A 14,107-nucleotide genomic window follows, 5' to 3' on the forward strand; every position below is an offset into this window, starting at 1 on the left:
TACGTTGAATTCTGAACCTTTCTGAGAAATGAAGGCGTAGTATTGAGCGGACCAAAAAAAAAAAAACCTCCCGCAAATAGTCTGTACCCGAGCGGTGGTGGCAGAATAGACCATCGAAGGATGTCAGCTGGGAAGGGCAGCAGTGGCACTTCCTACTCACGGCAATACATCCACAAGAGTAGAATAACCCTCCCTCCCATATCACAAGCCACATCAATGCGCTCGTGTTTGTTTGCCTTTGTAAAACGGCCGCAAAGCCGCCGATATTTTTTAATTCGTCGTCTCTCTCTCTCTGCGGGGAGGCATAAAGCTACCAAAACACATCGAGCTCCTCAAAATCCCTGCGAACTTCCTGCACGGGCAGGTATCAGAGCCCTCTTTAGGGCATGTCTCAGTCGGCAGATGCCAAAACGTCGCGCGATAAACAGCCCTTGCTCACACGTATCACTCACTCGAAAGCTTAAAAACGTGGCCGTCGAGCATTCCCGGAATGCGAGTCCTAATCTGCGGCATTTAATTCTTCGCGAAAATATTATTGCCTCTAAATACCAAGGATGCAGAAAAAAACAGAGCGCATGCAGGTGGCTTGCGATGGGGAGACAGCTGTGTGAGTGTAATGCACATTCCACTCAGCGTAGCGATAGAGAGGGAGAGAGAGAGAGACAGACAGACAGAGACGCGGTGCAGGTTTGAAAAAAAAGCCCTTTATTTATGTGGGAATAAATGGAAATAAATGCGAGGTTGTTGATCCGTATAAATACAAGGCGTGCACACTTGAAGACAGCACAGACACACGCGTCTATATAAATAAGCTACGGGTCTATATGCATACTCTGGGTGTAACAAAGTACCCATTCGTATCGTTTTTGCAAAGTTGCAAAACGTGCGTTCGAATCTGAGCACGCGCGTCTAAGAGTGGACGGCGGTTCACGTGATCAGTGCAGCCACCGGAGGCATTAAAATTCAAATGAGAATAATATATTGGATCGGACCGCGACTTTGGTGGCTGTGAATCGAGACACGCGTGCACAACGAACATAAATGTGCGCGCGTAGGCTCAGACTTAATATTCACGAATCGGCTGCAACTCAGAAGGGATTTATTCTCCACTTGCCCAGACCAGATGTTTCACTTTAGCCGATGCCATCTGAGGTGGCATAACTTTAGCCGTTCCAATGTCTGTGTGGCCACTAACAGTGAATTAGGTGATAACCACCTGAAACGAGTGAGCTGTCAAAGCAATGTCTCTTATTCGCCGTTCAATCACTCAGCATGACTAACGTTTTGATACCTTGACTTGCTAGCAATTCGTTTTTGGTCCATTACATGGGCGAATGCCACATTGTTCGTAATGGGACACATCAGTGCACATTTTGGCTATTTTTTTTTTATCAAAACGTGAATTTGCCAACAGGTCAATCCAGGCCCACATTGTAAGGTGTGTGTGGATGCATTGATGCAATGATGTTGATACATCGATGCATGTATATCTGAATGCATTCACGTGCTGATGTGTGCGTTAAAGCATTGATCTTGATGCATTTATGCACTGATGTATGAATGTGCGAATGTATGTGTTGATGCATTGATGTTGAACCATTGACGTTATGTGTGAATGCATGTATGTATGTGTTGGCAGAAGGCCCTCCACAAGAGGGAGCCATAGAGGGCCCTTCTAGAGAGCGCTTGGCCTACTCTTCCATGCTGGGCAGACGTCTCCGTCGAGGTGGGGGTACCCACACTTTTCCACACTACACACGTCCTGATGATCAACTGACTTTTAACTCGATAAACGTGGCTTGTAAATTCGCAGAATTGACCGACATTGTACACTGCAAATTAATATTCTCACTTAAACAGAAATCGTATGGCTTTCTTGAAATGCTTTACAGCATCCAATATATACGCAAACACAAGAATAGTCTACAAAGCAAATTATATGAAAGTTACGCCTGAAATATAAATATGTGTGCAGTGTACTTAAGATGGGCTTGCGGTCAAAATATCTGGTTAATTTCTCCGATTAAAAAAATCTTGCAATGTAATGAAAACGTTCAGTAAGTAAACGGATAGGCGGATGGAATGGAGGAAGAGGTCCTTAGTGCGCAATGACTATGATCACATCATCGCCACTTCCTGAAGAACGATGGCTGTCATGCATGCGTGTGCGTCTTTGTCTCAGCAGTGTAAGAAATGAAATGCACAAGAATAGTTGCAATGCGCGTCCACGAAACAGCACAATATAGCGCATCAACAGGACGTTCATAATAATATCAGGTCACGTTTTACGCGCCCTATCTTGACCCTTTAATAGAGACAGGCAGACGAGTCAGATGGACAAACAGAGGAAGACAGAGGGACAAACAGAAAGACAGACGGGCAGAGCTAATCGCATCAACGTTCAGTTGGAAAGTAACAAAAAGTAAAATAAAATAGCCTTCCCCCATGCAACTATTCTACCCAGGGCGTCTTGGCAACGTTTGAACCTCAGCGGCCACTCACCTGGTTAAAGAACATTGACCTGCACAATCGGACATTCCTTTAAGCTGGCCACTTACATTATTCAGCGACTGAGAGGTCACGAGACGCACAGCACATATCAAAACGTCGACTGTGGCAGCTTCAAACACAAAATGAGTACCGTTGGTGCAATTTTACATTGCTCTAAAGATGATGATAGCGGCGGCGGCGGCGGTGGCGGTGATAATTTAATGATTGGTGGTGGTAGTGGTGGTGGTTTGAGGTGGCCAGATGGGTCAGAGGTCAAGAGCGCTGAGCCGTGACTGCTGAGATCGTGGGTTTAAAGAATCCCGGCACAGCCACCCAGGTGCTTAAACCGGCACCTCAAGCGCAAGCGGATTGATGGTCTCAGCCAAGCCGACAAGTTACCGCGCGCGGAAGTGAACCCATGACATTCAATTCGGGCGCTTCATTTAACTACGGACACAATCAAAGCTCCCGAGGATCATCAATTTAACCGGCACGTGATGGCACATTGTCCGTCACATGACGTCATCGTGATGTTTAACGTTGTGGTTTAACGCTTGTTTAACGTGGACTGCCACCCCCCCCCCCCCCCAGGTCTGTGGTAGGGGGCTACAGATGGGGGGGGCGCAATTAAATGCTTTGCCCATCGAAGACGGTCACCGCATCTCACGCGCTTTCAGATGCGCTTCCGCGGCCGTCTGGAACGCTCTTGCTTCCGATAATAGGAAGCCGCCGGAGAGCTGTGCACTTTTAACGATTCTCGATTTTAAAACGAATTCCTTCAGAACTGCTCTGTTGTGTTTAGTTTGTTGTTGTCCTTCCCCCGCACCTCCGATGAGCAGGGCCGGCTACGTCCGGTGCAAAAGAAGTTCAACACACACGCGCGCACAACACACACACGCACGACACGCACAACACACACACGACACGACACGCACGCGCGACACACACACGCACGACACACACTCACAATACACACAGACGCACGACACACACACACGCACGACACGCACAACACACACACACGACACGCACACACGCGCGCGTACGAATCGACCCGGCCATCGTCGCCTCCCCTACACGGTTTTCCACCCCTCCCCGCCGCCGTCCACGACGGGCGGACGACGGAACGGATCGTCGGTGACGACGACGAAAACCCTCGCCAGGAGGCTCAGCGCGCGCCGATCGCGCCGCAGCAGCCGGATCTGCACGTCGAGGAGAAAATCGGCGACGCCGCTTAGACGCCGCCGGAGGAACAGCGCCCCCCGATGGCCCGCGAGGGTCCGCACCCCGAAGTGGGCTCCCGGATCGCTGTGCGGCGACACCGAGAGGAGCACGCTGTCGCCGGGCACCGTGCGCGACGGGCCCACGTGCAGAACCGCAGCCGGAGGACGCACGCTCGCCGGGAAGGACACGCGGTGGTAGGTGATGATCGCAGGGCTGGTGGCGCAGTCCTGGTGGTGGTGGTGGTGGTGAGGGTGGTGCTCAATCAGCTCCTTCTGCTTCAGCTCATGAAGGAGGCGGTCGTGATCGTTGTCGTCCTCGCACGATATTCGCTCACATCGCCTGCGGCGACATTTGCGAAAACGTTTGGTAACATGCGTAGGGTGCAAAGTGTCAAGGACATTCACCAGAAAACTCACAAGTGGGGCCTTTTAGTGAGTTAGTTTCTTACGGTTGTCATTTGTAGGTTAGGATTGTCATTCTCTGGATGAATAAAAAAAAAATGGCCCTAAATGTGACATTTCTGGTGGATTTATTTGAAACTTTGGAGTGTGTATGTACGTTCAACTTCTTCTTGATTCTTTCGGTAAAGTCGCGTAGAATTGAAATAATAAAATTATAAAAATCAAACATAATAAAATAATAAAAATCAAACATAATAAAATAATTCTCACGACGTTTCGGCCGACTTTACCGAAAGAACCGAAAAGATGAATCCCTGCAGTCACGAAAGCTTTAAATCGAAATTTACGTTCAACTTCTTTCGCACCATACGTAGCCAACCGTGCCAATCGGAGGGGCAGGGGGAAGGACAACAAACGCTAAACACAACAACACGCGGTTCGTGAGTTTTCAATCTAGATGAGTTAAAAATGCATAACTCCAGTGGCACCCTAATATCGGAAAGAGGAGCGTTCCAGACGGTCGCAGATGCGCATCTGAAAGCGCGCGATGCGGTGACCGTACGTATCCATGTACTGCATGCTGAACTTCTTCCGCACCATACGTAGACAACCGTGCCAATCGGAGGTGCAGTGGGAAGGACAACAAACGCTAAACACACAAAGCGATTAAACGTCACGTTCTGTCACTTCGGTACCGCTTTGTGCACCATCGGTCGTGACCTCACCTTTGCGAACGCGAAGACACGACGCATTCGTACGCGAATGTAAATCATCCGTAAATGCAAAGGGAGATCCAAAATTGCCCTTAAAAAAATCCAAAGATCCTCAGTCCTATTGTTTGTTTTTATTTGAAACTCATCGCCAGGACTGCACACACACACGCTCAGATGAGTGAAATCTCTACGTAAGCCACAGGACAAGTTCACGTGTCAACCTTAAGGGGCCGTCCATAAATTACGTCACGCGATTTTGGACGATTTTTGACCCCCCCCCCCCCTTCGTCACACGCCGTCACACAAAGTCAGACCCCCCCCCCCTCAAATATGACGTCACAAAGCTCTGCCCCCCCCCCCCAAATAAAACATGCTTCAAATCGCTTTAAACTATTGTCATTGTAGTGCGTATTTAATGTGGCGCTGCACTCTGATGTTGTAGAAAACATTTATTAAAAAGTCTATTTAATTAAGTAGAACGTGTTGCCTATATTTATTTAAAGTTGCGCATTTTGATGTGACGCCACATTTCTCAAACCCCCCCCCCTCGTCACACATCGTCACAAATGTCTGACCCCCCCCCCCAGGTGCGTTGACGTCATTTACGGACGGCCCCTAAATTATGCCCACAGCTCACAGCTGAACAACTGAAATTTTGGATCATGAAAAAGCGCGCTGAACACTAAAATAGTGCAGTGTGCGTGCCCATTCCATGGTCACATCATCACCACTTCCCGAAGAACGGTGGCTGCCAAGCATGGGTGTGCGTCTTTGTCTCAGCAGCGGTCTTGCAGTGATTCGCCCATCTGCAATGCGGATTCCAGCGATGTGTGTTTGACTCCTGGCCATGCGTAGTATCTGTGCGCGTGCGTGCACGTCTTTGTGCGTCAACACCTCGGGAGCGGGAGGTGTAGCGGCAAACTTGCCAACCAGAGTTAAATTCCCGCTCGCGGGCAAACGCCAGTGACGATTATCTGAAATGGTCCTGGGCCTCCCCCAGGTCGACTCAGCCTCAAGCGAGCACCTGGTGCAAAGTATAAACATTGCGACGAGAGAGACAAAGGCGGCCGGGCGTGGTGCAGGCCGCCCACCCCCTTCGTGTGCCGTGCCGTCCCTTCACAGGTGCTGCTCGCTAATGGCACTTGCCCCCAGAGCCTGTCAGAGTCTACGAGGGGGGGCATCTTCCTCTTTGCCTCCTTGCCTGCTGGGGAGCGGCTTCGTAGCGGTCAGTGCACCCCCTTCGTGCAAGCGGCGACGTCAACCCCCCCCCCCCCCCCCCGGCTCTCACGGCAACATCAGTGGCGAGTGCACGAACGTGGTCCTCGGTCTCCCCCACGTGTTGACTCGGACTGGCGACGCCGTGCCGCGTGCGTCGGCGGCGGCTGAACGCAACTCACGTGGCCGAAGTCTTCTTGTAGTTGGGCGGGCAGCTGTAGGCCAGGCAGCGGAATCCACCGGCCACGTTGTAGCAGACCTCGGCGGAGGTGCAGTTGTGAGTTCCGGAGGAGCACTCGTCGATGTCTTTAGGGAAGGCGGAAACACACACCGCCCCCCCCCACGCGCGCCCGCCGAGGATGAAACAATCTCGTAAGAATTCATTGTGTCCATTGTAGGGCAGTCACGTTGATTGATGACCCAGCGCTCGCTAATTCACGGCGGTCGATCGCTCACTCATCGGCGGTCGGTTACTCTCCTTATCGGTCTTCCTATCGCTAACGCCGTGGTCACTGTTACCATGAACTTCACCCGTTGATTCCTCCACCCGTGTTGAGGACTCGGGCGAGCCCACTGGCTGTGTGTCATCTCCTTCACACCGTGTTCAGCCACCATACTGCAGGTCACAACAAAGCACTCACCCACTCGCTCACGCATTCACTCGCTCGCTCGCCCAGTCACTCACTCGCCCACTCACTCACCCATTCACTCACTTACCCACTCGCCCACCCACTCACTCACCCACCCACTCACCCACTCACTCATTTACTCACTCACTCACCTACTCACTCACTCACCCAGTCACCCAGTCACCCAGTCACTCACCTACCCAACCACTCACTCACCCACCCACTCACTCACCCACTCACTCACCCAGTCACTCACCCACTCACTCACCCAGTCACTCACCCACTCACCCACTCACTCACCCAGTCTCTCCCTCGTCCACTCACTCACCCAGTCACCCAGTAACCCACTCACTCACCCAGTCACTCACCCACTCACCCACTCACTCACCCACCCACTCACCCACTCACTCACGCATCACACTGCAAGTCAAATCACTTCTCTTTCTGCGTCTTCCCTCACACTGCTCCACTTTTAAATTCCCTCTCCATCATCGTCTCACGCCCCAAAATATATGTTAACCTCGCTCAATAAAAAAAAACATTCAGTTGAAACGTTTTATGGTGCTGCTTGTTGCTAGCCGCTTGATATTTTGTGCCTTTGGGAAATTAGCTCAGCAACGGTGTAAAAAATGTAATCTCAGAAAGCACACAAATACATGCACGTGTGTTCCAAACACAACTAAATTAAGATCTGGAGTCAAACCCAGGCATCGGTGCTCCGATCCCTGGACACACCAAACTGTATCAAGGCAATTCAATGTTAATGGGTTGCAGGTGCGTGCGGAGCGATGGCATAGCAGTGGGCACACTGAGCTACGGATCCGGCGACCCGAGTTCGATTCCCGCTCACAGCCAACATCAGTGGAGAAAATCTGTACCGCACCTGACCTTCTTTAGGTTGACTCAGCCTTAAATGACCACCTGGTGCAGCCCTTAATCGTCAGCACTGGGGAGATAAAGGCGGCCGGGCGTGGTGTTGACCACACGATTCGCTCGTGCGTCGTGCCAGATTTAGGTGGAGCTTGCTAACAACAGCACTCGCCTCAACACCCAGCGCAGTCTACCTGGGGGATCTTTGTCTTTGTCTTTAACTTTATGTGTGCGTCTGTGTGGGGAGCGGTAGTGCAACGGGTTAGCGCGCTGCTCTCCGAACCAGACGACCCGAGTTCGGCTTCCGCTCACAGCCCAACACCAGCAACGAACGTTCGAACCGATCCTGTGCCTCGCGCCTAGGTCGACTCAGCCTAAAATGAGTAACCGGGTGCGTTGTTGTAAACATCGCCACCGGGGAGACAAAGGCGGCCGGGCGTGGTTGCGTTTTTTGGTCACCCACCCCCTTCCGTGTGCTGTGGCCGGCATTCATAGGCGGCGCTGCAACTCGTCACTAACAGCACCTGTCCCCTCGACGGTCTGTTGCAGGCGGGGGAATGAATGTCCGTGCGCGTGGTCTTTTGCTCTGTGTTTGGTGCGCGGGCTCTGTTACCCCCACCTCGACACGCGTGGCCATTGGGCGAGAGCGTGTAGCCCGGCACGGGACACCTGCACGCGTAGCTGCCCGGGGTGTTCACGCAGCGGTACGTGCAGACCTCACCTCCGCTGACACCGCCGAAGCATTCATCAATGTCTGGCGAAGAGAGAAAACACAACAAGGTGCGGGGGGGGGGGGGGATGGTGCGGGCGAGCGAGCGGTAACAGTCGGCCTCGTGCGACGTGGGGCAACATTTTTAGAATTCAGTGAGGAGGGAGAGAGAGAGAGGGAGAAAAAATGCCCCCCCCCAGGGACCTCTTGTAGCAGCAGCAGCAGTCGTCTTCGGTGACTGGGTGGTCTTACGGATATCTTCACGTGATGACTCCCCCCCCCCACCACCACCACCACCCCCGGAGCGCTGTAAGTGACCCTCATCAAACGCTGTCGCCAACGCCGCTTGCCCCGCTTGACGATGCTTTGCGGGAGCTTCATCGGAGTGAGCGAAACCTCCCGGAGGCTGTTGGGGGGGGGTGGGAGGGTGCTCTGAAGGGTACGTTCCCGTGTGCGCTTTGTGATGGGTACTGGTAGCGCAACCTTAGTGCCCCGAGCAGGACTCTCCGTGCCGGGCGTGAGGCTAAAGTCTGTTGGAACACCGCCTTGAGAACTTTACGGTGTCAACACGCTCGCGCACATGATAAGGAACCTCGTTGGCCCATCTGTTGTAGTCGGTGAAATAAATGAATGGGGAGGAGGAGAGCCGCTCCTGAAATGAGAGCCTTGCGGAGAATTCTCAACGCTTCTTTCAGATGATGTTGTTGCCGTGAATGTCCACTCGAAAAGCCACTTCGTTGAGATGTCATTTGTGGCCAAGTCGCTTCTGAAGAAGAAGCCAATAGCTCAACGGGCTTTACCTGGTAAGATAAAAAAAAATAACTGTTTAGTTTTATGAGTACATTTTTTTAAGTAATTTTGTTTTTACCTTTCCTATACTTTGCACTCCTATCGTGTTTTTTTTCGTATTGTTTGTTGTTGTAACGTTCTGACCCGCCCCTCCGGGACATCGGTGAAAGAAGAGCTTCATAGCTCATCGGATTTCTCCGGTATATTTACACAAAGATCCTGAGAACGAGCAAACACACGAACAAGGAAGAAGTCCCGGGGTAAGAAGAGACACCGACGAAAAGAATCGAGGCAACCGAGTCAGGGCAATTAGGGGAGGCCGCAATGTTTCGGGCACGTGAACCGGGGTGATTCGTGACCGCAGGGAGACATGGAAGGCGCTCGGAAGACCACACAATGTGAGCGGGCGTCAACCATCCACACTGGACACGATGGTAGAATACAGCGGCGGACAAACGAGAGAAGTGGAAAGGCAGCGCTGCGTGGATGGTATCTAGGGTGAAGGCAAAAAGGTCGTGAGCCCAATGACCCAGAAGATGGAGCCATCTGCGTGTGAGTCGGTCGGTCACAGCGCTTGATCGCTCTCGCCGAAGAGGAATCGGCGAACCTGTGACCATGACGACGAGGTCTTGACGACACGCGGCTTCTGACCGAGGTCAAAAAAACACGTGCGACTTCAATTTGTCGACTGAGTGGAGTTGAATTTGTTTTTGAACTCTCTTCTCACTTCATGTTTTTCTTTTATTTATTCAGAGTTGACAGTTGGTTTTGGAGGCTGCAGAGAAGATCGAACCGTGACCGGAGGTAGCGGAGGATGGAGCCAACGGAGGCTTCAGGTCGCTAACGCAATGCCGATTTAATGAGGGTTGTAAATTAGAAAGATACTCGCTGCATCCAAAGCAAGAGCAGATGCCTGCCCGTATAGAATCAATAATACTGGGAGCACGTCACCCCAAAGGAGATGGAGCGATGGAATCAAATTCTGTGCCGATGCCGGGGTGGATCGTTGTAATCGTCGGATGACGAGAGGTGGTGACTTCTTGGGAAGGATTTCTCAACCCAGCAGTGGATTGAGAAAGGTCTTTAAATTAACATCTTATCATCGTCATGGAAGAAGATCTGACAATGCGGTCACCGATGAGAAGGAAACTGTCACTGTTCGGACACGTGTGCATGATGGAAAACGACGAGAAATTAAAAGTGCGTTGTTGTTGTTTGGAATAATGGAATGAACCGGAAAGGGAGGAAGACCTAACAGAGCTTAGCTTGACGACGACGTAAGAGACGGGTGCCACAAAGACGCGGCCACCACTTGAGCACATTGGCACAAGACGGAGGAGAGTTGAAACGAACGGCGAAATGTTTAGTGTGAACCTACGGTGCTATCTGCCCATGGGTCGTGATGAGGATAACCACGAAGTCTGCAGGACATCCATTCTTTAAATACCATTCCGTTATGCCGCCGTGGAATTGTGCTGGGATATCGGTACGTGCCGAAGAGCATTTTGAGTGCCGATGAATCATGGAGCCCCAGCGTGAACGGAGTGCGATCGTGAGACGGGGCAAGGGCGGTCACGCACAACCCGACGTTTCAATGCGGACACAACGACAACACAAACTTACAGTTAGCGACAGAGGTGGGACAAAGTCATTGTTATGCAAGTCCAAGTCGAGTCGCAAGTCATCAAATTCATGACTCGAGTCTGACTCGAGTCCAAGTCACATGACTCGAGTCCACATCTCAGAGGTGGGACAAAGTCATTGTTATGCAAGTTCAAGTCGAGTCGCAAGTCATCAAATTCATGACTCGAGTCTGACTCGAGTCCAAGTCACATGACTCGAGTCCACACCTCTGGTTAGCGAACAAACAAATAACCAAAAACGAGCGCATGGAGTGAAGAGTCGGTGGATTCATCGTTTTGGTTATTTCGGTAAAGTCACGTAGAAGGGAAATAATAAAGAATAAAAATAAAACATAATAAAATACATTATTTCCCTTCTACGTGACTTTACCGAAAGAACCAAGAAGATGAATCCCTGCAGTCACGAAAGCTTTAAATCGAAATTTGTTCATTCAGACGCTGTCTTTCCGACAGACCTGTTCTTCACCCGAGGACGGCTGCTTGCGTTGTGGCCGAAACGTTGTTAGAATTTTATTTTATTATGTTTTATTATTTTATTTTATTTCCCTTCGACGTGACTTTATCGAAAGAACCAAAAAGATGAATCCCTGCAGTCACGAAAGCTTTAAATCGAGTCGATGGATGTTCGTCCAAACGGAACGACCAATCGAATGAAATATTTCCGGGCGGAGAGGAGGATTTGAGGACAAATCATCGTGGCGCAAAATTCCGCACGTCGTGGCAGCGGTAAGACGCCGTGCAGTGCGAGAATCGATACCCGAATGAGCTGGTGTTGCACATTAACATTGTGGAAGTTGGCCTATGTTTGAGTCGCTGTACATTTAACGTGACGGTCCCCCCAAAAATATTAATGTTTGACCACCGCTTGTAAAACTGATGAATGCCCGCGGATGAAAGGTTTGCGTGCATTGCAAGGCAACAGACAGGTACATTGTCGACTTTAGAAAAGGAGTGAGTTGGGTGAGTGGGTAGGTGAGCGAGAGCGTGAGTTGTTGAGCGATTCATTGGGCGAGTCGCTGAGCAAAGCGGGTCAGTGAATGAATGAACGCGCAAAGGAGGTGAGTGAGTCAGTAAGTGACCGAGTGAGTGAGGAGCGAGTAAGTGATGGGCACGAGTGAGCGGGCGGGTGAAGTGAATGAATGGGCAAGCAATCGAGGTGAGTGAGTGCGTCACCTAATGAGTCTATCAATCAGTCATCGGCCAGTCGGTCAGTCGGCCCTTGGGCAGATGTGCCAGCGTGCGAGTGAACAAACGGGCGAGAGACTCGGTGAAAAGCAACGCACTCCACACCCCACCCTACCCACCTCCCCTCCCTCTCAACCCATCACCCCCCCCACACCGACTCCCTCCTCCCCACTGCACCTTCGCACGTGGCGCTGTTGTTCCCGGGGCCGCGCCGATATCCCTGTTCGCAGTGGCACCGGTACGAGCCGTAGGTGTTGCTGCACCGCTGCTGGCACACGGACGGGCGCAGGCACTCGTCCACATCTGCAGCGCAGGGGGGGGTCAAGGGTCAAGGGAGAGGAGCACGAACGCCCGTGAACTCCGAGGGGCCGGACACAAAATCTCCCCACACCATGATCGGCGCGCACCCGGCCAGTCTTCAATTATGTTAAATTTCGATTTAAAGCTTTCGTGACTGCAGGGATTCATCTTCTTGGTTCTTTCGGTAAAGGCACGTAGACTCTGTCTTCTCGACAGACCTGTTCTTCACCTGAGGACGGCTGCTTGCGTTGTGGCCGAAATGTCGTGAGAATTATTTAATTATGTTTTATTTTTATTATTTTATTATTTCCATTCTACATGACTTTACCGAAAGAACCAAGAAGTTCAATTATGTTGTGTTCGATCTTGATATAAAGCTTTCGTGACTGCAGGAATCCATTTGGTGGGCTACGTACGGTGCGAAAGACGTTCAACATGCACACGTGCAGTGTTCGCCATTCACGAACTTAGCTGTCCGCAACTTTGGGGCTATCTGCGACTCACATGTTCAACTCTACACCACCGCACCGAGAGAGCGAGAGAGGTGAAGATGGTATGGACGTTGAACTTCTTTCGCGCCGTACGCAGCCAACTGCGCCAATTGAAGGTGATGCGATAAAGTGACGAGAGATATTTGTTACGATTGTCGCGTACCTAATAGCTTATTCACGTCGTAGTTATATAAGCCAACGTCATTTATCCACGAAATTTGCTCTTTCACGAGCATCTCCAGAACGTGTCCCTTGTGAACGACGGGGGAAGGCTTCGCATTGTCTCTCTGAAGCTCGTCGCTGAACTCCGCTGCTCATGGGAACCCCCCTCGAGCGAGGAATGTTTAATTGTCTCACCTCTGTGTCTCGAGGCGTCAATCTCACGATGAAAGGGGGAGGGGGGGGCATGGGCTCAGAGTCTCTCGACACCACCGCAACCACTGCAACCACCGCAACCATTGCAACTACTGCAACCACAGCAATCACCGCAACCACCGCGACCACCACAACCACCGCAACCACCGCAACCACCGCAACCACCACAACCACCGCAACTACTGCAACTACTGCAACCACCACAACCACTGCAACCACCGCAATCACTGCAACCACCGCAACCACCGCAAACATCGCGACCACCGCAACCATTGCAAGCACTGGGCTAGGTCCCAGATTCTTCCTCTTTCGTATGGATTAATAGCAGCAGAGTGGATCTCGTCCGTTCTTCCTCTAAAGGAGCAAAGACTGCATCAGCAGCAGCGGAGTGTTCACGATGCCGGTCGATGTGATGTGCCATTTGTGCATCACGTGACCGCTGCGGCCGCGTGGCCCGGATCTGTTTCGGTTGACGGTCGACCGTCGACGGCGTGGAAGATTGAAACCGGCAGGTTCGACGGGAGGGTCGCAGTCCAGACTCTAGCTTTCATCCCTCGCCGTCGTTTATATTTGTGGCGTGGAGCGAGGCCGCTGTGATCCAGACGGGGTGGCGTGATTTTAGGCGAACAGGCGCCACCGGGTTTGCGTCCCGATGTATTAGATTATTTCTAATACCGATAATTTGTCCAGGTCGGGTTAGACGCTGTTTGTTCCCGTGTCTGGATATACAAACTAAAATACGCTTCGGTTCAACTGTAAGAGAGACGAGATAGCCATGATATAGATATAAGTATGATGCTTTTACGCTCTGTCCGAATTGGGTGTAATGTGGCGAGATGTTAACTACCTCGCCTGGTATGCAGGAGGGTCGTGGGTTCGATCCCGACCCTGATGCCTGCTGCTGTATATTTGGAGTTTGCGTGTCTTTCTCCCCATGGTCGTGTGGTTTTTTCTCGGAGTCCCCCGTTTTTCCCTCCGCATTTAAAATCAACGTCACGCGTTTAGAGTGTTTGTCAGCTAAACATTAGCAGGCGATAAGCCCACTTCGTTCAGCTATCATTTGTGATAGCCAG

At 51.3% G+C, this 14,107-nt stretch overlaps 1 protein-coding gene across 3 annotated transcripts in view; it reads right to left on the bottom strand.

Moving 5' to 3' along the window:
* Nucleotides 1-684: 684 nt before the first annotated feature.
* Nucleotides 685-14,107, bottom strand: part of LOC144946116 (fibulin-2-like) — a 49,734-nt gene continuing 36,311 nt past the window's right edge. For all 3 annotated transcript variants that reach the window (XM_078874870.1, XM_078874869.1, XM_078874868.1), the window contains 4 exons: nt 12,046-12,171; nt 8,162-8,296; nt 6,226-6,349; nt 685-4,053 (listed from right to left, as the gene is read on the bottom strand). In XM_078874870.1, the coding sequence (XP_078730996.1) occupies nt 3,564-4,053; nt 6,226-6,349; nt 8,162-8,296; nt 12,046-12,171 (875 nt within the window). In that variant the 3' untranslated portion in view covers nt 685-3,563. The remainder of the gene's footprint in view (nt 4,054-6,225; nt 6,350-8,161; nt 8,297-12,045; nt 12,172-14,107) is intronic.

This window comes from Lampetra fluviatilis, chromosome 40, assembly GCF_964198595.1.
Source record: "Lampetra fluviatilis chromosome 40, kcLamFluv1.1, whole genome shotgun sequence".
NCBI classification, from domain to species: domain Eukaryota; kingdom Metazoa; phylum Chordata; class Hyperoartia; order Petromyzontiformes; family Petromyzontidae; genus Lampetra; species Lampetra fluviatilis.